The sequence below is a fragment of the Microcaecilia unicolor genome, chromosome 7 (genome assembly GCF_901765095.1).
Source record: "Microcaecilia unicolor chromosome 7, aMicUni1.1, whole genome shotgun sequence".
NCBI lineage: Eukaryota > Metazoa > Chordata > Amphibia > Gymnophiona > Siphonopidae > Microcaecilia > Microcaecilia unicolor.
The window spans coordinates 163808009-163828360 of NC_044037.1; the positions used below are offsets into that span (position 1 = coordinate 163808009).

General features: G+C 45.5%; 1 protein-coding gene across 1 annotated transcript in view; it reads left to right on the top strand.

Annotated features, from left to right (window-relative positions):
- CCNYL1 (cyclin Y like 1) overlaps window positions 1-20352 on the top strand; it is a 271003-nt gene that overhangs the window by 54732 nt on the left and 195919 nt on the right. Inside the window, exons 2-3 of the mRNA XM_030209142.1 lie at window positions 3137-3211; window positions 18506-18540. Coding sequence (XP_030065002.1) covers window positions 3137-3211; window positions 18506-18540 — 110 coding nt within the window. The remainder of the gene's footprint in view (window positions 1-3136; window positions 3212-18505; window positions 18541-20352) is intronic.

The window sequence follows — 20352 nt, forward strand, 5'->3', positions numbered from 1 at the left end:
TTCATTTGTACTTTTTCCAGTCCATCGCGGTCCTGCTCCAGGATTTTCTTCTGTGAAAGCAGAACAAAAGTATCTATTTAGCAAATTTGCTTTTTCTTCATCACTATCTACATAGCGGTTCGCAATATCTTTTAGTCTCACAATTCCCTTTTTAGTCATTCTCCTTTCACTAATATATCATCCACAATCAGCATTAGTCGAGCGGGATACCACAGACCCACTTAGTAGCCTTTATCTTGTAGGTCTTTTTTTTGTAACCCCGCAGTTCCTTCCTTTTACAAATCATCTTCAGACTTAAATCTGGGAAATACTCAGATTTCCATGTTTTTATAAGAAGTTTTCCTTTCTTGTCTAGCTTTGTGAAAAATATGATCAACATCTGGAAATTGAAGCAGTTTGACTATCAGAGCCCGAGGCGGGAGATTTTAGTCTGGTTTAGGGCGCAGTTCCCTATGCGCTCGTTCTGTTTCATATGGAGTTACAGACGGAGGGTCAGGAAAAACATGCCAGCAAGAACTTCTGCACAAAGTCTGCCACCTGCGGTCCCTTCAGTCCCTCTTATATCCCTACTATTCAAATGATCTATCTCTTACTCCAATTTTCTTGGTCTTCCACTTGATCTTGCAAGAATTCCATATGCTACAGCAGGCAGGCTTGTTCACTTCTATCTCCTGCTTCTTCTTTCTCCGCTTCCATTAGCCCCGCTTCTGCTTCTTCCACCTAGGCATTATTTGTTGTAAACCTTTCCTCCAATCACACTACCACTAATTCTGCTGCTATTTCACTTTTGATGCCTGAATCTCCTGCACTATTTTGTGTCCTATATCCAGGGAAGTAGCCTCCTGCCCCACGACTGCTGATGAAACACTAGCACTTTCTTCCTGTTCCCGCCAGCCACTATCGTGTCTTGCAGGGCCTTGGCTGATTTTGCTGCGTATAAGTCTTTTATTGTGGTACCTGTTTTGGGGTTGAGCCTGCTTTGGCATAATTCCAACATGCCTAGAGGGTTCTGCTCATCGGGTTTACTGTGTATCTTTACAGACCTGAAATTCTCATTTCAGAGATAAATGGGGAGAGAAGGGGCGGGAATAGTGGAGCTCCCTTAAGCATTTCCGTTCCCCATGCATGCTTACCGGAAGTCCTTGAACTGACAACCTGACTGGAAAATGTGGGGTAAAAATGCAGAAATAAATAAATATTTATGCCTGCTAATTTTCTTTCCTTGAATCCCACTAGACCTGCTGTCCAGCCCTGGAAAACTGCTGCTTTGAATTTCTGGGGCTTTCTGCCCCCAGTGATGTACAGGCGTGCTTAATGTCTTTGGTTTTGAGTTCTGCTGTGACTTCCCCAAGAGCTTTAGTGGCTGTTACCTTATCTGCTTTGGCAATTGTAAATTGAGGAATTCCAACTTGCACTAGCCCTTTCTACTGGTAATGTCACTGGAACATTTCAGTGTGTCTACCCCCATTGCTGGTCAGGAAGGGGACACAACTCACTGGTATATACTGGTCTAGTGGGATTCAAGGAAATAGTTAACAGGTATGAATAAATTTATCTGTATTTGATATGACCATATTTTCATTCCTTGTATGATCTCTTATGAGTCTTGTTTTTATTTTGTCATTTTCATTAGGATTTCTTAAGTGCTACAAATGATCCTTTCATGCGTGTGGCATGGGTTCTATACACAATTAAGTAAGCTTACATGGTCTTGAGATATATACAAGATCTTCAAAAACCACATAGGTTCCTCCTCAGATATAAGCCCAACTCCAGAGGAAAGAAACACAGGAACATTTATTTAGTAAATTTCAAAAGCGCTACTTCCTCCATGTAAAGTGGGTACATTCTTGGGAGCTTAATTTTGTGCAGAGGTACACCCCCATGTATATAGAATATACACACTCTTGCATCTTTGGATTTTGTGCACTGTTTAGTTCTGAAGCCTATTCTAAAAAGACATAAAGATGCCTATTGCCTTTTTTAAAGTAGGCCCCAGACACCTTTTTAGGCATGTCACATAGCTGCCCTCTTATGAAATCATCTTTAATGTACATCTGGTTTTCAAAGTGAGCTGAAACTGAAGTCTTTACAAAGCAAATTTATAGTTTAGTTTATCAAATAGCAATAAAGCAACATTAGAACAAACCTAGATACAGGGCTGATGTAAGGATATTTGGTGTTTTAGGCAAACCTTTAATCTTAAGCCCTGCACCCCCGATTCAATTCCCTTTTGGCAATCTACTGGCTTGGCTTAAGCCCTGCTGCCCTGAGGCCCTAACCCAGCACATCCCTGGCTGCTCAGTCCCTGTGGCTGGCAGGAGGAAGGGCACTTAATATTGCACTATATTCTGCTTCATTGGGCCAGTCTTGGGGTATAAGCTGTGAGGGTATGTGATCTTGCAGCTTATGCTATGAGATAGACATGAGGAAACAGCACTACTAAGTGCTCTCTTTCCTGCTGGCCATGGGAGCCAAGTTGCCAGGTAAGTGCTGGAGAAAGGCCTCCAGGAGTGAGGGGATTTAAATCACTTGCCTGTTATTTTTGTCACCCCCCACCCTCTCCTGAATCTTGGTTCTCTGAGCCATCACTTGTGGAAGCACCAGCCCTGCCTAGATAGCTTTATCTTCAAGTTGAAGCCTCCTTTTTCTTGTACTTTTTGCATATTTCCTCTCAAGAGGCAGTGATATATTGTAGACCAGTAGTACTGAATGATGATCCTTGATGTCTGCAAATGGATTGGGATTTTAGTGTATACCTAATGAATATACAAATGAGTTTTCAAGTATAGTGCCTCAGTTGTTTGCAGATGTCACTGATGTTCATTAGGGATATCTTTCAACACCTGACCTATTTGTGGCCTTCGTTGACTACAGACATGGACCAGCAATTCCTAGATTGCTCCTATTTTGTACACCTAGATACTTCTCCAGACCACTGTTGTCTTGTTTGTTACTTCCAAATTTAATAGCATATTGACTTTCTTGCATGTCTTAGCATCTGTGGTTGACCAGTGCATAGACTCGAAACCTTTATGTGCAACTACCTCATCTGATTTTTGTCCAGCTGTTAAAGTTCAGAAAGTATACACAAGAAACTGCAAAGTATTTTTGTTCTTTCTGTTTGTCTTTTTAGAATTAGCTCTGGAATCAAATCCATCTGATCACCCTAGAGCAAGCACAATTTTCTTGAGCAAGTCTCAGACTGATGGTGAGTTTATGTATTTTACTGGTGGTTTTGTGAGGGAGCATGGATGGAGGAATGCCGAGCTGGTATTCTGTTGCTGAAGGTGATAAAAAGCTACTGATTTGTGTGGCACAAATGAAGACATGAATAGTTTTAATCAGTAAGGACATTTGTTTTCCTTTTTCAGGTTTTGCTCTTAATTTGGGGGATTTTAGTACCTCTTTTAAGCAAGTGAAAGCATTTGTTTCCTCAGGCTTTTATATGTTAGTTTGTGATGCCTGTATGTCTTATTTTGTTTTAATTATGGATAATTGTAATTCAGTTAACTATGGGTGATTAGGTGAAATATAAAAATATAATAAATACAGCTAAATTTGAGCTCGCTATATGGTGGAATATTAATTACCTCTCCCAGTTAGAATGTAAATCAATTAGGAAATAAAAATCAATCCATAGATAAATATCCCTTCTGCTTCATTAGGTAGCAGTAGCAGAAGGGCTTCAGCTTAACACTGCTAGTAGCAAATTATAAGCCTCATGTAATAAAATGGCATATAAAAATCAACATTACATTTTTAATGCAGTTAGGTGTGTTTCACATCAGGCAAGAACTACCTCATGAGTTTGTGTGCCCATTCGTACATATCTCTTTTTTTGCGTATGCACAAACAATGCTTCCATATCATCATGCTGATCAATCCATAGACTGGTGGGTTGTGTCCATCTACCAGCAGGTGGAGATAGAGAGCAAAGCTTTTGCCTCCCTATATGTGGTCGTGTGCTGCCGGAAACTCCCCAGTATGTTCTCTATCTCAGCAGGTGGTGGTCACACACAGCAGCAGCTGTGGCTAGGTCTCCAAGCCTAATTTTTAGGTTTTGTTGAGTACCTGGGGTTGAGGGCTCTTGAGCAAGTGCAAACCTGGTGGCGCCAGGTCCCTCCTTTTCTCCCCCCTCCCGCTGGCTCCGTTAACAAAAAAAAAAAAAAAAAAATTTTGAACGTCCTTAAGGGCGTTTATTTCGACGTTTATTTAAACGTTTATTGCAGCTACTCACTGGGGACACCAGGTCGTTACAGCTCGGAGCGAGAAGCAGGTAATTTTTACCTTTTTATAGCGGGCAGGGTGTTCCCCGATCGATCTTCACGTGGCCTATGGCGTCGGAGGGCGAGGGCGCGAAGAATCGCTCCCCGGACCGCGTGTGCGCTTCTAGCGGGGATGCGGGGGTTTTAAAGTCTGATTCGCCCTTGTTGGGTGTCAGTTTGGAGGCCGGTCAGTGTCCCGGGTCTTCCTCCGGTGCGGCGGTTTTTCCCCGCCATAAATGCCCATCCCCCGCTGCTCGCCTCCGCCATCTTGACCGGCCACTCTGCTCGGACGGCTTCTTCTTGGGCCGCCCTTGAGCTGGGAGACGTTCATGCCATGACCGCCCTTGATTTGGGTGACGGCAAAAAAGCGGCTAAAGTTAAGCGCCGTTCTTCCCGCGCGGCTCCTTCGCGGAGTGTCGCGCCGGACGTCATCTTGGATGCGCAGCATGTTTCTCCCCGCTCTTGCGAGCGCCGGTTGAGGGTGCGTCTAGGGCTGTGGCCCAGGCTGCTGAAATACACAGTCTGGGGGGTTTCTCCCCCGAGTTTATTTTGCTGCTGCATCAGGCCTTCCTTATGCAAAACGCTGCCCCTTCTCCCTTGTCCGACAAAGGGGTTGAGGCCCCCGGAAGTAAACGCCCTCGGGTGGATTCCCAGGGCTTAGAGGACTCTGTCTCCTCTGATGTAGATGAGGGCAGCGTATCTGAGTTCTCCCAACAGTCCTTTGGGGATTCCTTGGAGGAGACGGATTCCCGCTCGGATGGAGCGGATGACCCCTCTGCAGCGCGGATCTTTCGCTCAGAGGATTTGCCCAACCTGTTAGTGCAGGCCATGAGCATTTTGAAGATTTCCTCTCCAGAGGACGTCTCTCCCTCAGCCCCTGTTGGCTCCGCCATTATGCTGGGGACGAAGCGCCCGCCTAGAACCTTCCACGTGCATGATGCCATGCACACCTTAATTTCGGCTCAATGGGATGTCCCTGAAGCGAGCCTCAAAGTGGCTAGGGCTATGTCCCGCCTCTATCCTTTGCCTGAAAGTGAACGTGAGGCCTTTCTTTGGCCTACCGTGGATTCTTTAATCACTGCGGTGACTAAGAAAACGGCGTTGCCGGTGGAAGGTGGCACGGCCCTAAAGGACGCCCAAGACAGAAGATTGGAGGCGGCCTTAAGGTCGTCCTTCGAGGCGGCTGCCTTAAGTTTGCAGGCCTCAGTTTGCGGCTCTTATGTGGCCAGGGCGTGCCTGACGATTGTGCAGCGGGCTTCCCCCTCGGATCCTTCCTTGAGGGCTGATTGGTCGGCCCTGGAATCGGGCTTGGCTTATTTGGCAGACTTACTGTATGATGTCTTGAGAGCCTCGGCTAAAGGTATGGCTCAGACAATCTCTGCACGGCGGTGGCTTTGGCTGAAACATTGGTCTGCTGACCACGCCTCTAAGTCCCGCCTGGCTAAGTTGCCTTTTAAAGGCAAGCTGCTCTTTGGGGTCGAGCTGGACAAAATCGTGACCGATCTCGGCACGTCTAAGGGCAAGAGGTTACCAGAGGTCAGGGCTCGGGCCAGTGTTCGCCCCGGTAACTCCAGAGGACGGTTTCAGGAAGCCCTTCGGTACCGCCCGGGCAAGTCGGGCTCCTCTGCCCCCTCTTCCTTCAAGAGGAACTTCTCCCCCAAGCAGCATTCCTTTCGCAGAGACCGCCGTCCCGGAGGTGCGCCCTCCGGTCCTCCCCCAGGGTCTCGTACCCAATGACGGGGTCCTGGTCCATGGCCCAGTGCAGATTGGAGGACACCTGTCCTCGTTTCTGGGCGAGTGGACCAGGGTAACTTCAGACGCTTGGGTGCTGGAAGTCATCAGAGACGGCTACAAGCTAGAGTTCTGCCGACCCTTAAGAGACGGGTTTGTACTCTCTCCCTGCAAGTCTCCGGTCAAAGCTGTGGCAGTGCAGCAGACCTTGGACAATCTGATCCGCCTGGGTGCGGTCGTTCCGGTGCCAGAAAATCAGCTTGGCAAGGGACGTTACTCCATTTACTTTGTGGTACCAAAGAAAGGAGGTTCTGTACGGCCTATCCTCGACCTCAAAGGGGTCAATCGGGCCTTGAAAGTTCGGCACTTTCGCATGGAGACTCTCCGCTCTGTTATAGCGGCAGTGAAGGCAGGGGAGTTCCTGGCATCCTTGGACATCAAGGAAGCGTACTTGCATATTCCCATCTGGCCTCCTCATCAACACGTTCTGCGTTTTGCAGTCCTGGGCCGACACTTCCAGTTCAGAGCCCTCCCGTTCGGGTTGGCTACTGCTCCGCGGACCTTCTCCAAAGTAATGGTGGTCATCGCGGCCTTCCTGCGAAAGGAAGGAGTACAAGTCCATCCTTATCTGGACGACTGGTTGATCCGAGCCCCCTCTTATGCAGAGTGCGGTAAAGCTGTGGACCGGGTGATTGCTCTTTTGAGCTCCCTGGGGTGGATCATCAACTGGGAGAAAAGCCAGCTGCGCCTGACTCAGTCCCTGGAGTATCTGGGAGTTCGATTCGACACCCAAGTGGGCAGAGTGTTCCTGCCGGACAATCGGATTGTCAGACTTCAGGCTCAGGTGGACCAGTTCCTAGTAGCCTCTCCTCTTCGGGCTTGGGACTATGTGCAGCTGTTGGGCTCTATGACGGCCACGATGGAAGTAGTGCCCTGGGCCAGGGCTCATATGAGACCACTACAACACTCTCTGCTGCAGCGCTGAACTCCGGTGTCGGAGGATTATGCTGTGCGCCTTCCCTTGGACCCAGCAGTGCGCAAGGCGCTGAGCTGGTGGCTGAAGACAGACAAGTTGTCTGCAGGGATGCCTCTTGTGACCCCGGAGTGGATTGTCGTCACGACGGATGCCTCTTTGACGGGCTGGGGAGCCCACTGCATGGGAAGGACAGCGCAGGGGCTCTGGTCTCCTGCAGAGGCAAAGTGGTCTATCAACGTCCTGGAACTCAGAGCCATTCGGTTGGCGCTTTTGGAGTTCCTCCCGGTACTGGCGTTAAAGCCAGTACGAGTCCTGTCGGACAATGCCACGGCTGTGTCCTATGTCAACCGCCAGGGAGGTGCCAAGGAAGCCATGAATCTATGCCAGTGGGCGGAAGCGAACCTGGAACAGCTGTCGGCGGCCCACATTGCCGGAGTCATGAATGTCAAGGCGGACTTTCTCAGTCGCCATACCTTGGATCCCGGAGAGTGGCAGTTATCGGCTCAGGCGTTCTTGGACATCACGAAGCACTGGGGCCAGCCGAGCCTAGATCTGATGGCGTCATCGGCCAATTGCCAAGTGCCGCGCTTTTTCAGCAGAGGACGGGACCCTCGATCTCTGGGAGTAGATGCTCTTCTCCAACAGTGGCCGACACAAGAGCTTCTCTATGTGTTCCCGCCCTGGCCCATGTTGGGCAGGGTACTAGACCGGGTGGCAAAGCATCCGGGCCGGATAATCCTGGTGGGTCCGGACTGGCCCAGACGTCCCTGGTATGCGGACTTGATCAGGCTCTCAGTGGACGACCCTCTGCGGCTGCCAGTGGAGCAGGGCCTGTTGCATCAGGGTCCCGTGGTGATGGAGGATCCCTCCCCCTTTGGTCTTACGGCCTGGCTATTGAGCGGCAGCGTCTGAGGAAGAAGGGCTTCTCAGACAAGGTCATCGCCACTATGCTGAGAGCGAGGAAGCGCTCTACTTCTACGGCTTACGCCAGGGTTTGGCGTACCTTTGCAGCGTGGTGTGAAGCAGGCTCACTTTCTCCCTTCACTGCTCCAATTTCTTCAGTGCTGGCGTTCCTGCAAGAAGGTCTGGAGAAAGGCCTGTCGCTCAGTTCCCTTAAAGGCCAGGTAGCGGCTCTGGCTTGCTTCAGGGGCCGCCTGAAGGGTGCTTCCCTGGCTTCGCAGCCAGATGTGGTACGTTTTCTCAAGGGAGTTAATCACCTGCGCCCTCCTCTGCGCTCAGTGGTGCCTGCGTGGAATCTCAACCTGGTGCTAAGAGCCTTGCAGAAGCCGCCTTTTGAACCCTTGTTGAGGGCATCTCTGAAAGACCTGACGTTGAAAGCAGTCTTTTTGGTGGCTATCACTTCAGCCAGAAGAGTTTCCGAGCTCCAGGCACTCTCATGTCGAGAGCCTTTTCTGCAGTTCACTGAGGCAGGAGTGACTATTCGCACAGTGCCTTCCTTCCTGCCCAAGATTGTTTCTCGCTTCCATGTGAATCAGCAGCTCTGTCTCCCTTCCTTTCGTAGGGAGGACTACCCAGAGGAATACTCTGCTCTCAAATTTCTGGATGTGAGACGAGTCATCATCAGATACTTGGAAGTGACCAATGATTTCCGGAAATCGGATCATCTGTTTGTCCTGTTTGCAGGTCCTCGTAAGGGTCTGCAGGCTGCTAAGCCTACAGTGGCAAGATGGGTCAAGGAAGCCATTGCAGCGGCTTATGTGGCCGCGGGGAAGGTGCCGCCTATCCAGCTGAAGGCTCACTCCACTAGAGCTCAGGCGGCCTCGATGGCAGAGGCCGGGTCCGTCTCCTTGGAAGAGATTTGCAAGGCGGCAACTTGGGCATCGGCCCATACCTTCTCCAGGCATTACCGCTTGACTGTGGCTGCTCGGGCGGAGGCCCGGTTTGGAGCTTCAGTGTTGCGGTCAGGGATTTCAATGTCCCGCCCTGGGTGAGTACTGCTTCAGTACATCCCACCAGTCTATGGATTGATCAGCATGATGATATGTAAGGTAAAATTATGTATCATACCTGATAATTTTCTTTCCATTAATCATAGCTGATCAGTCCATAGCCCCTCCCAGATATCTGTACTGTTTATATTCTGGTTGCATTTCAGATTCAAGTTTAGTCTTCAGTTCCTGTTCAGGAGGACTTCCTGTTCAAGTTTTTTCAATTGGATTCTTCAAGAGTTGAGACGAGTTTGTGTTACAGTGAGCTGCTGCATTCCTCTCCCCTCCGTTTTACGGGGCTGGATTGAGACATAAATTCTGCCGGCGCTCCCTCCCGCTTCGTGGGGCTGTAGGGCAGCTTTGTACCCCTCCCGCTTCGGCGGTGTTAGGGTCAGTCAGCTCCTCCCGTGGTTGCGGTTGCAGGATAAGCCAGATCCCCCCGCATCAGCGGGGTGGTGTCCCTCCCCCGCTCCGCGGGGATGAGCTGGACGGATTCCCCTCCCCCACTTGTGTGGGGATGAGCTGGGTTAATTCCCCTCTCCCGTTTTGGCGGTGGTGAGCTGGGCAGAGTGTCCCTTTGTGGGTGTAATTCTCTAAGTGCTGAGTCCTGCGGATGGAGCTTTGATATCGACATACTGAGGAGTTTCCGGCAGCACATGACCACATATAGGGCGCAAAAGCTTTGCTCTCTATCTCCACCTGCTGGTAGATGGACACAACCCACCAGTCTATGGATTGATCAGCTATGATTAATGGAAAGAAAATTATCAGGTATGATACATAATTTTACCATTGCAGGTAAGACTACTGTAGCAGTGGGAGTCCCAACTCCCACTTCCAAAGATTAGGCCTGAGTCACTGCTGCAGAATTTGGAGAAAATGAAACAGCCCACTCACCCTACGTTTTGCTCTCATTGTTGGGGCTAGGGATTGAGGGGAGAATAGTCTAGTTGGATTGCTATGGATTTGGAGGTGCCCCAGAAGAGGAGGTCCCAATTAGGGTTGGGGTAGGGTTTCAGTTTCTGGCCAAAAATAAAATTTTAATTTTAACAATTATGTTTTAACCATGGAGGTGCTCTGGTCTAAGTGCATCTAAAACCAAGGAACCCTGGCCCAAGGTCTTGACTAAAGAACTCCCAAACCCCCTGAGCCTCACTGATGGACCAATAACACTTACCTGGTGCTAGGGGAGGCATCAGCAACCTTTTCTTACTACGACTATTTTGAAAGATGGCAGCAGAGGGAAGAAGATTGATAATCTCTATGGGAAGAGACAAGTAGTAATGGAGGAGCAGCCTAGTGGTTAGTGCACTACAGCTCCTTGTGACTCTGGGCAGGTCATTTAAACCTCCATTGCCCCAGGTACAAAATAAGTATCCCTGTATAATATGTAAACTGTTTGTAACCACAGAAAGACGATATATCGAGTCCCATCCCCTTTCCCCTTACAGGGTGAGAGAGGTATCTGCATGTTTGAGATGCTCAAGTTAAGGGCTTCTGTGTTCCAAAGGTGGGTTAGGGGTGCCTTTGTAGGGTCTCCAAGTTGGGGAGGGGGTGGGGGTGGTTTCTAGGACAGATTTGGTTTTAATTCATTCCCATTGACGTTTAAGGTCAATGAGAACATCACCACCTGAGATTTTGTTGCACAGCTAGAAGTGAATAAAGTTTTCAAATCAAAAGTGAGCGCTAATTTTTAGTGTAGTCGTCTTCTTTGGAAGTAATTCTGTATGCAATTAGTGTGCATTTCGATGTTATTTGTACTAAAATTATTACTACAGTTTAGGCCTGTTTTAGCACACGTCTTTTGTGGTTTACAATATTTACTACATTGGAAATTGTGCCCTCACACAAGGCTAAACGAAGTAAACTGTGCTAAGATTAGTACAGTTTATTACATTGGTCTGTATGTTTGCAGAGGGTGTTCCCCAAAACAATCATTGAATGATAACCTAATGAAGGCACACAGTAAGGTATCCTATTTCTTTCCCATGGAAGTAACTTTAACTTAGATACCTTTGGTAATGACCCCTGAAAGTGTTGTTTTAATATTTAATATATTAATAGCCCCTTTTTAATAGAGGCAGGTATTAGCAGTTCTGAATCCCATGGTACTTGAATCAGTTTTCTCATTTTATATCAAGTTTTCTGAAGTGTGACAAGTGTGTGTGGGAAAGTTCAGTTCTTTGAGTAGTAGACCTCATCTTGGCTATCAGTTCATAATTATAAAGACATTTTTTTAAAAAGTATTAGCATGTTCAGTTTAACGTTTACTTTTGAGCTAGTGCCCTGATGGAGCAGTTTTTTTTTTTTTTTTTTTTTTTTTTTTTTGTTAAGGATTATCAACTAGGTTAACTTGAGCAATGTATTCTCTGAGGACAAGCAGGACACATTCTCACATATGGGTGACATCACCAACACAGCCTCGGCAAAGAGATGCCCCACCAAAGTTCTTTACTTTTTTCAGAATCTTTTGGCAACATCCACAACACGTGCATGCCTTCCTGCCTGCTGTGATCACATAGGACCAAGACAATCCTGTGTCATGGAGCAGAGAGGACACAGTTTCTTTTCTCTCCTCAGCTCGTGCCATATTGCTTTTCTCTCGCATTTGGTGATCTGCCTTATTTTTCTTTTCCTTGCGCTATATTTGCCTTACATGGAACCAAGTTACACCAACCCCCCCCCCCCCCCCTTTTCCCCCTAGTTTTATGGCCTTTAAAAAGGGTTTGTTTTTTTCTTTTCTTTTTCAGTTGCTCCTCAGGCCCTCTCCAGCTGGGGAAAACTCTCATTTTTCTTCATAATAGCGCCATTTGATTTTTGCTACGGCTATTTTTCCATTGTGTCACATACTCCCACTGGTTTTAAGAAGTGTTGAGGTATAACAGGACCATGTCTTTCACAGACACCCATTCATGGTGCCTGTCATTTCTGAGACCTGACCATAATCCTTTAAACTATGTTTACAACTTTCATCAAGAAAATTGAGTCGAGAGCAGCACAAAATTATTTTTGGCCCTGACAAGTCCAGTCCATTGACCTCAGCATCAGAGGCATCACTCCCTCTGGCTGCCAGAGGTGCATTGGACACTGGGGACACATCGGCATTGAGGTCATCACCACCCTGCCTTGATATTAAATGTTGGTAGCACGCATTGGCATTGGACATCTTCCGATCCTGCCCCAAGGACACAAGGATTGGATGCACTCTTTGGCGCTGAGGGATGTGATGCTGTGCATTGGGCAGAGGCTAAGAATCATCGGCATTGGTCCTCACTTGAAGCACAGTGCCAGGAACAGTGGGGCATCGACATCTATCTGAAGTGTGTGTACTGAGAAGGTAGCTCCTTCTTAAAGTCCCAGAGTGGGGTGCATCAGCCTCCATTGATCCAGGACCAGGCCACCAAATCACCTTTTGATTTCCTGTAAAGGATGTGACTGTACCGGCTTCAGCTCAGCCTTTAGCGGTAGCTGACTTCAAGGAGGAGATTCGGGCAGTGCTGCAGGAAGAGATGGAATGCCGTCTTGCTCAACATGATACGTATCGGGCTTTGACAGTGGATCTGATGGCACTTCATCTCATCCTGAACGCCCATGTCTTGCCTGTTAGGGCATTTACAGCAATACATTGAAGGATGTCCGAGTCAGTACTGGTCGAAATGGTGTCATACAGCAGCCTAGTAGATTAAGGCAGGCACAGGAGTACTTCTACGAGTCTGATTTGGACCACTTTTGAGCATCAGAATGGGATCCAAACGTTTTTTCAGAGGAAGGATCCTTGGTATCTCATTATATCCCTTCCCTCCCCCAAAAAAAGACAGTCTCCTCCTCCTCCTCCACTGAGTTTGTATGGTTGATGCCGAGGTCTGTCTCGTTTTCTTTGAAGGTTGAGGGTGAACCCAGGGTTGAGATGTTGGACATTGTTGACTTTGTTGGCTCCCCCCCTCCCCCCAAAGAGATGCTACCCCTCTGTGCAGCCCATTCATAAGAAGGCTGACCCTGTGATTAGAATCCAAAGGCTCCCAGATCCGAGACACTCCAGTTTCTGCACCATTCCTTGGTTGTCGAATTTGCTCTCAAGAACCAAAATTCACTTTTCAGTGTCCCTGGGGAAGGAAGCTCAGACATTGGAGTCTTTTGCAAGGAATGTGTTTCAGAATGCTATGCTACACTCATGCATACATTTTTACCAGCTCTTCATGAGCATGCAGTTGCAGAATGTGGTGCGCAGTGTGACAGAATTTTCAGACAATTTGCGAAGGCTATGTAGCTCCACCAGCAAGTAACCAGGCAGCAGGACTGTAGAAAGCATATAGCTCAGGCAACCTATGATGCTTTCCATGTGGCGTCCAGGGCCTCTGCCATGATTATTGGGATGTGTAGACCTGCCTGGTTGTGGGCCTCAGACCTAGAACAGACAGTTCAGGAGAAGCTGATGGATGTCTCATGCCAGGGAGAAGACCGTTTTCTAGGTGATAAGGTAGAGGAGGTCACTGACCTCATCAAGAAAAGGATACCATCAAGTAACTATCCTGGCCCACTCCGAGCATGGCCTCAACTTCTATGAGGTAATCATGTGGGAGGCACTACTACTCTCAAAGGTGTAGGGTTCTTCCATTCTCTCATCCATTCCAGTCAGACCAGAGTTCTCACTCCCACCACAACAGCAGAAACCAGCTCCCCAATCAAAAGAGGATGGGCTTTGGAACAGCTACTTTTATTGCATCTGTGCTCTTGTGGAACCAGTTGAGACAACATATTGGTAGCAGGGAGGCTAAATGTTTTCCAACAAAGGTGAGCCTTGTTAACCTCAGTGGGTCCTCAAAATAGTCTGAACAGGCTACACTTTGCAATTTGAAAGTACTCCTTCAAATCACACACTGTTATTATCAAGGTTAAGCTCTTAACACCAAGAATTACTTATACAGGAGCTCTGCCTTTTTATAGGCTGGTGTAGTTGAACCCGTACTACAGGGGGGAGCATTTTCTCCAAGTACTTCCTGGTTCCCAAGGAGACAGAGATTTTGTCCCATCTTAGACCTAAAGGCCCTGAACAAATATCTGGCAAAAGTTCAGGTTGGTTTCACTAGGCACTCTACTTCCCATGGTTCAGGAAAACAGTTGGCCCTTAAAGGATGTCTATACGCTGTTCATGTACAACCCAGTCATAGGAAACATCTAAGATTTCAAGTAGAAAAACACCTCTACTAGTATCGCATTTTGCCTTTTGACATCACATCGGCTCCCAGAGTGTTACAGAATGTTAATTAAAAACTTGCTATACCGCTAATTCTTACTGCCAGTTCTAAACGGTTTACAATCTAAAATATACAAATATAAGAAAAGGAACACCATTTTTTAAAATGACAGTGAGACTTAGACACACAAGAATACATACAGTCGAACCAATAGGTCATTTCTTCTCCAGCAGAGTACTTGGATGTCCCATCCAACCCATTGTCTCAATGGTCCAGCGAGAAAAGGGGCAAAAATGGCCGGAGAGAAGTGGCATCACGGTGGGACATTATAAGCCAATCTAAAATACATTTCTTAAAAGTTTTAAACTTGGCAAAAGACAGTTCAGAGCAAAGAAAAGATGGAAGATCATTCCATAATTTTGGTGATTTAGAAAAAAAATGCAGAATGTTGATTAGATTCATATTGGGTAGATTTTGGATTAGGCAGAACAAAATTGTTTGAATCAAGTATGCTCAAATTTATTTATTTATGCACATTTATACCCCACTTTTTTCCACATGCATGCGGACTCAAAGTGGCGTACAATGTACTGATAAGGCGATCGCCAGACCAGTGAATATACGATTACATAAAATAGGATAGAAGGAACTGGGAAAGAAGAAAGTGGGAAAGGGTATTAGAGACTAAAAAGGTCCATGGACATGTTAGGATGGACTGTAGGTAGTATGTGGCAGTTCTGAAGTTGGCTTTCCTAGAGAAGCCGGTCTGAGGGAAATGCCAGATGTTGAGATGGAACAGAGTGACTGGAACAGCTATCAGCTAGGCAATCCACGATGGGGAGTTATTACAAATATCAACCTGGAGCTGCAACATAATTATGATCTTTCACGTGGTATTGAAAATAAAGAATAAAAATGAATACAAAAATATCTTAATTTCAGGAATAACCGTCATAACTACAGTTTGTCCAGGAAAATTAAAAAATTAACTACTTTGTCAAATTGTCACGTCACTCTTCCACAATTATCCAATACTTGTGTTAACAGCAAATGTAAAATCATTTGAAGATCATCTTCCTTTACCCTTCAGAAACATCATTCAACCGTACTGTTGCCTGCAAAGACATTTATTAAAGTTTCAAGGTCTTCATTTCGGAAATGCAATTCTTCAAGGAACGTAGAAATGAACTGGGTATACAAGGGATTCTTCTGTGAATCCTTATCATGCGAAATCATGGGGGACAATATGGATAACAGCACAATGGCAATGATGGGAGGGTGTATATGGTATATTGAGATAAGATAACATGGTTAGCCTAAATGATGAGTTTTGTAGGTTAAGATGAGTTTTAAATTTAAAACGATAGTTGAGGGGTAGCTAGTGCGAATGAATAAGAAAAGATGCGATGTGATGGCTTGACGTTTTAAAAAAATTATTATTACCTTGCAAAGTAATTTGCTGTATTCTGAACTGTTTGTAATCACTTAAGCTGATAAGTTAGAGATGCCTGTGTACACCAAATTACAGTAGTGTAGCTTAGAAATAAATGCATGACAAGCTGTGTGCAGCATTTGAAAATCCATGAAATTATGGAGAACATGAAGAATGCCAAAACAGGATTTAACAAGTTCAGAAATTTGTTTTGTAAAAGTCCACTCATTATCGAACCAGAGATACTTAGGTATTTAAAAGTAGTGACTGGGGAAATTAGCCAACCAAAAAGAACCAGAGTTGGAGAAGAATGCACTGGATACCCAGCAAGTGATACCCAGCAAGTGATAGTTCTATCAGGATTCAAGACAAGTTTGTTAGATGAAAGCCAGGAGGCCAAAGCAGATAAACATCATTGGAGAGGTTCAAGATCAATATGTAATAGGAGAGGTTGGGAACCAGAGTAAGAGTGTCTGCATAATAGAACATCTTAAATGTTACACTCTTGTATAAGTGGTGTTAAGGGACTAAAGATATTGAAGAGTAGGGGAGACAGAATTGAGCCTTGGGGTACACCACGGGTGAGGGAGTAGGGTTGAGAGGCGCCATCATTGGTGTGTACAGACCAATTAAGAACAGTACTAAACATAATATCTGCAAGATGTTAGCAAAATTAAGTGGTCAGTAAGATCTAAAGACTTCACAAGTGCAATGTTACCCTTATCCAAAATTGCATGAAGATTACTAAGCAACAGTTATGGCAGTCTCTATACTATGAGTGGACAAAAACCTGCCTGATGGGGATGAAGAACCAATGCTTAATTAGTGTATGAAAAGTTGACAATAGACTACCTTCTCAGCAATCTTGGAGAGGAAAGGAAGATTGGATACTGGGTGAAAATTAGATGGAATAGAAGGGTCAAGTAAGGGTTTCTTTAAAAGTGGACAAACAGCTTGTTTCCAAAGAGTGGGGACAGACCCTACAGAGAGACTATTGCAGACCATATTGTGAACCAGAGGAAGTTAAACCCTGAGAGTTGAATTTTAACCATGATGGTGGAAGTGGATCTAATGAGCAAAGGGTCGTTTCATAGATGTAGAAGGTTTCAGAGAGCCATCAGGATGGTAAGGTTAAAGAGTACCAAATAGGTGATGGTATTAGGTGAGGTTGGGTTAGAAATCTGCAAGGGAATAACATTGAATCTTGCAATAATCACAACATCTTTATACAGTGTGAGGGAATCCATATTTCTCCCTGCCTAGATGATCTGCTGTTAAAGAGCAAATTAAAGGAAGGATCTCAAGATTCAATGCAACAAACACTTCAGGTGATGGAACTACTAGAGTTAGTCATAAACTACCCCAAGTCTCATCTTGTGTAACAGTTGGAGTTCATTAGAACCCTCTAGATACTGTTCAAGCCCAAGCTTATCTTCCAGAGCATTGAGCAGAGGAGTTGGTCTCCATAGCATTAAAAATTCATTAGCCAGCAGATTTTAGCTCGGCAGATGTTGAAACTTAGGCCTCAACTGTGCACTTCGCAACCATGGCACACCTTCATTTGAGGCCCAGTGGACTCTAGCTTATCAGTGGTTCCAAGCCATGAGGAACCTAATAAATGCTATCACTCTCTTCTTCTCTAGAGAACATAAGATTAGCCATACTTGGTGGTCCATCTAGTCCAGTATTCTGTTTCCAACAGTGGCCAAGCCAGGTCATAAGTACCTGGCAGGAACCCAAATAGTGGCAACATTCCATGCTACCAATCCTAGGGCAAGGAGTAGCTTTCCTATGTCTGTCTCAATAGAAGACTGTGGCCTTTTCCTCCAGGACCTTGTCCAAATATTTTAAAACCCTGGTACGCTAACCGCTGTTACAACATCCTTGGGGAAAGAGTTCCAGAGCTTAACTATTCGTTGAGTGAAAAAAATATTTCTTCCTATTTGTTTTAAAAGTATTTCCATATAACTTGAGTGTCCCTTAGTCTTTGTACTTTTGGAGTGAGTAAAAAATCGATTCACTTATTATCTGCACCACCACCTAGATCATTTTCGTGGGTGCTGACCTCCAAGGTGGACCCTAGCCTTAGGTAACTATGATTCGGATTATTCTTTCCAATGTGCATCACTTTGCATTTGTCCACATTTAATTTCATCTGCCATTTGGATGCCCAGTCTTCCAATTTCCTAAGGTCATTCTGCAATTTTTAAGTCTCTCTTGCTGGGCGGCAGCCAATGGTAGAAACATTTTATCCAGTTGGCTAGAGCAGTGTTTCCCAAGTCCAGTCTTGAGCCCCTTTTGAGTCAGGTTTTCAGGACTGCTATGCATGAAAGAGATTTGCATAAATGGAGGCAGTGCATGCAAATCAAGTTCATATATATTCATTGTGGATATCCTGAAAAACCTGACTGGCAAGGGGTGCTCCAGGACTGAACTTGGGGAAACACTGGGCTAGAGGATTGCATCTACCCATATAACAGGCATGACACCATGGTAGCTAGGGATTCTCATATGTGAGAGAATATGTTGTCCTGCTTGTTCTTTGAGAAAGTGAAGTTACTCACTTGTAGCAGGTGTTTTCTCCAAGGACAGCAGGGCACATTCTCATATACCTACCTACCTCTTTAGGAATTGTACCCTATTAGCCTTTTTTATTAGATTGCTTTGGTCCTGTGTGAGCACGGCGGGCAGGAAGGCACACTCACGTGCATTAGATGATGACAAATGCTTCTGAAATTAAAGAAAACTGAGCACCTCCATGAGCTTCATCAGTGACATCACCCATATGTGGGAATGTGTCCTCTCCTCGGAACACCTGCTACAGTGAATAACCTACTTTCTGCAGTTATACTGCAAGGGTTATTTCCTGATTGATTTTCTCAGTGGAGTTTCTGATGCTGACTGAATATACTTTGCTGATTCTTATTTCTTTTTTTTCTTTCATACTTTTCCAGTGAGAGAAAAGAGGAAGAGTAATCATTTCAACCATGTAAGTGAAAGAAATGAGCTTTGTTATAAAGGCTACAAAAATGTGTTTTTTTTTTTTTCTATAAAAAATTAAATATGAAAACTTGGTTAAATATTCTTTTTTTTTTTAGGGGGTGGGGTGGAATCAGATTTTTGAAACATTCAGGTGGTCTGGCCCAGTATCTGACTACCATTCAGGAAAACTGGATTTTGATTCCTAGGCAAACCAGGAATGAGACAGCATTCATTTATTTGGATTTAGTGCAGGCCTTTTTTTGCATTGGTAGTGCAAATCAAGTTAAAGTAGCTAGTTTTCAGTCTCTATAGGGCTTAAAGTACATAAGTAATGCCACACTGGGAAAAGACCAAGGGTCCATTGAGCCCAGCATCCTGTCCATGACAGCGGCCAATCCAGGCCAAGGGCACCTGGCAAGCTTCCCAAACATACAAACATTCTATACATGTTATTCCTGGAATTGTGGATTTTCCCGAAGTCCATTTAGTAGTGGTTTATGGACTTGTCCTTTAGGAAACCGTCTAACCCCTTTTTAAACTCTGCTAAGCTAACCGCCTTCACCACTTTCTCCGGCAACGGATTCCAGAGTTTAATTATGCGTTGGGTGAAGAATATTTTCTCCGATTTGTTTTAAATTTACTACACTGTAGTTTCATCGCATGCCCCCTAGTCCTAGTATTTTTGGAAAGCGTGAACAGACGCTTCACATCCACCTGTTCCACTCCACTCGTTATTTTATATGCCTCTATCATGTCTCCCCTCAGCCGTCTCTACTCCAAGCTGAAAAGCCCTAGCTTCCTTAGTCTTTCTTCATAGGGAAGTCGTCCCATCCCCGCTATCATTTTAGTAGCCCTTTGCTACTTAAAATGTAGGTCTTTACCTAAAACTAGTGGAGCATGATGTTACTGGTTCAAGGTCACAGGGACCATCAGCAGGTTTTGAATCCTAGTTCTCAGCCTGCAACATTCACCAACACTGGAAGAGCAGGGAAGGAAAGAAAAGAAGTGAGTTCTAGGTGGGACCTAGCAGCTAGATGTATGGTTCATGTTAACTGGGTTTGGAGGGAGCTGTGGATTGTGATGTCTAACCAAAGAAATCACCACAGTGGCTGGGCTAAATTGAGAGTGGAATATAAACACAAGGGAGAACATATGTAATGTAATATGTTTCTTGTATCCCAACTCTTACAAAAGTGGCTCAAAGCGGGTAACATAAATAAAATAATACAGAATGAAATATAGCAGTCAATTAGCCAAAACGTTTCTTAAAACAGAAAAGTTTTCAAGTTCCTATGAAAGGAAAAATAATAGGCATGAAGAGCATAGGGAAGCAATGGCCAAAAGTGAGGAGCCTGGTAAAGAATTCTCCAATAATTTTTTTTTTTTTAATAGACAAATTGGATCCCTAACCCATAAGTTATTATGTACAGGAGGTAAAGACAGCAAACTGTAAAGATAAGCAGGGGAAATCCATCAAACATAAAACCCCATCCAGGGCTGCAGCAAGTCAAGCTCATTGGCTGCCCCTGACCCCCGTGCCTGTAGCCCAGCTCAGCTTGGTTATAGTGGCTGCATAGGCAGCAGCTCTTTTGCTTAATATGACAATAAAGATCTCTATCGTCATCACAAGCAAGAATAAAGGCATATAGCGCAGCACTGAAATCCACAGTACAGCATTTGATAAGTATATAAGTAATGCCATACTGGAAAAAGACCAAGGGTCCATCGAGCCCAGCATCCTGTCCCCGACAGCGACCAATCCAGGTCAAGGGCACCTGGCAAGCTACCCAAACGTACAAAACATTTTATACATGTTGTT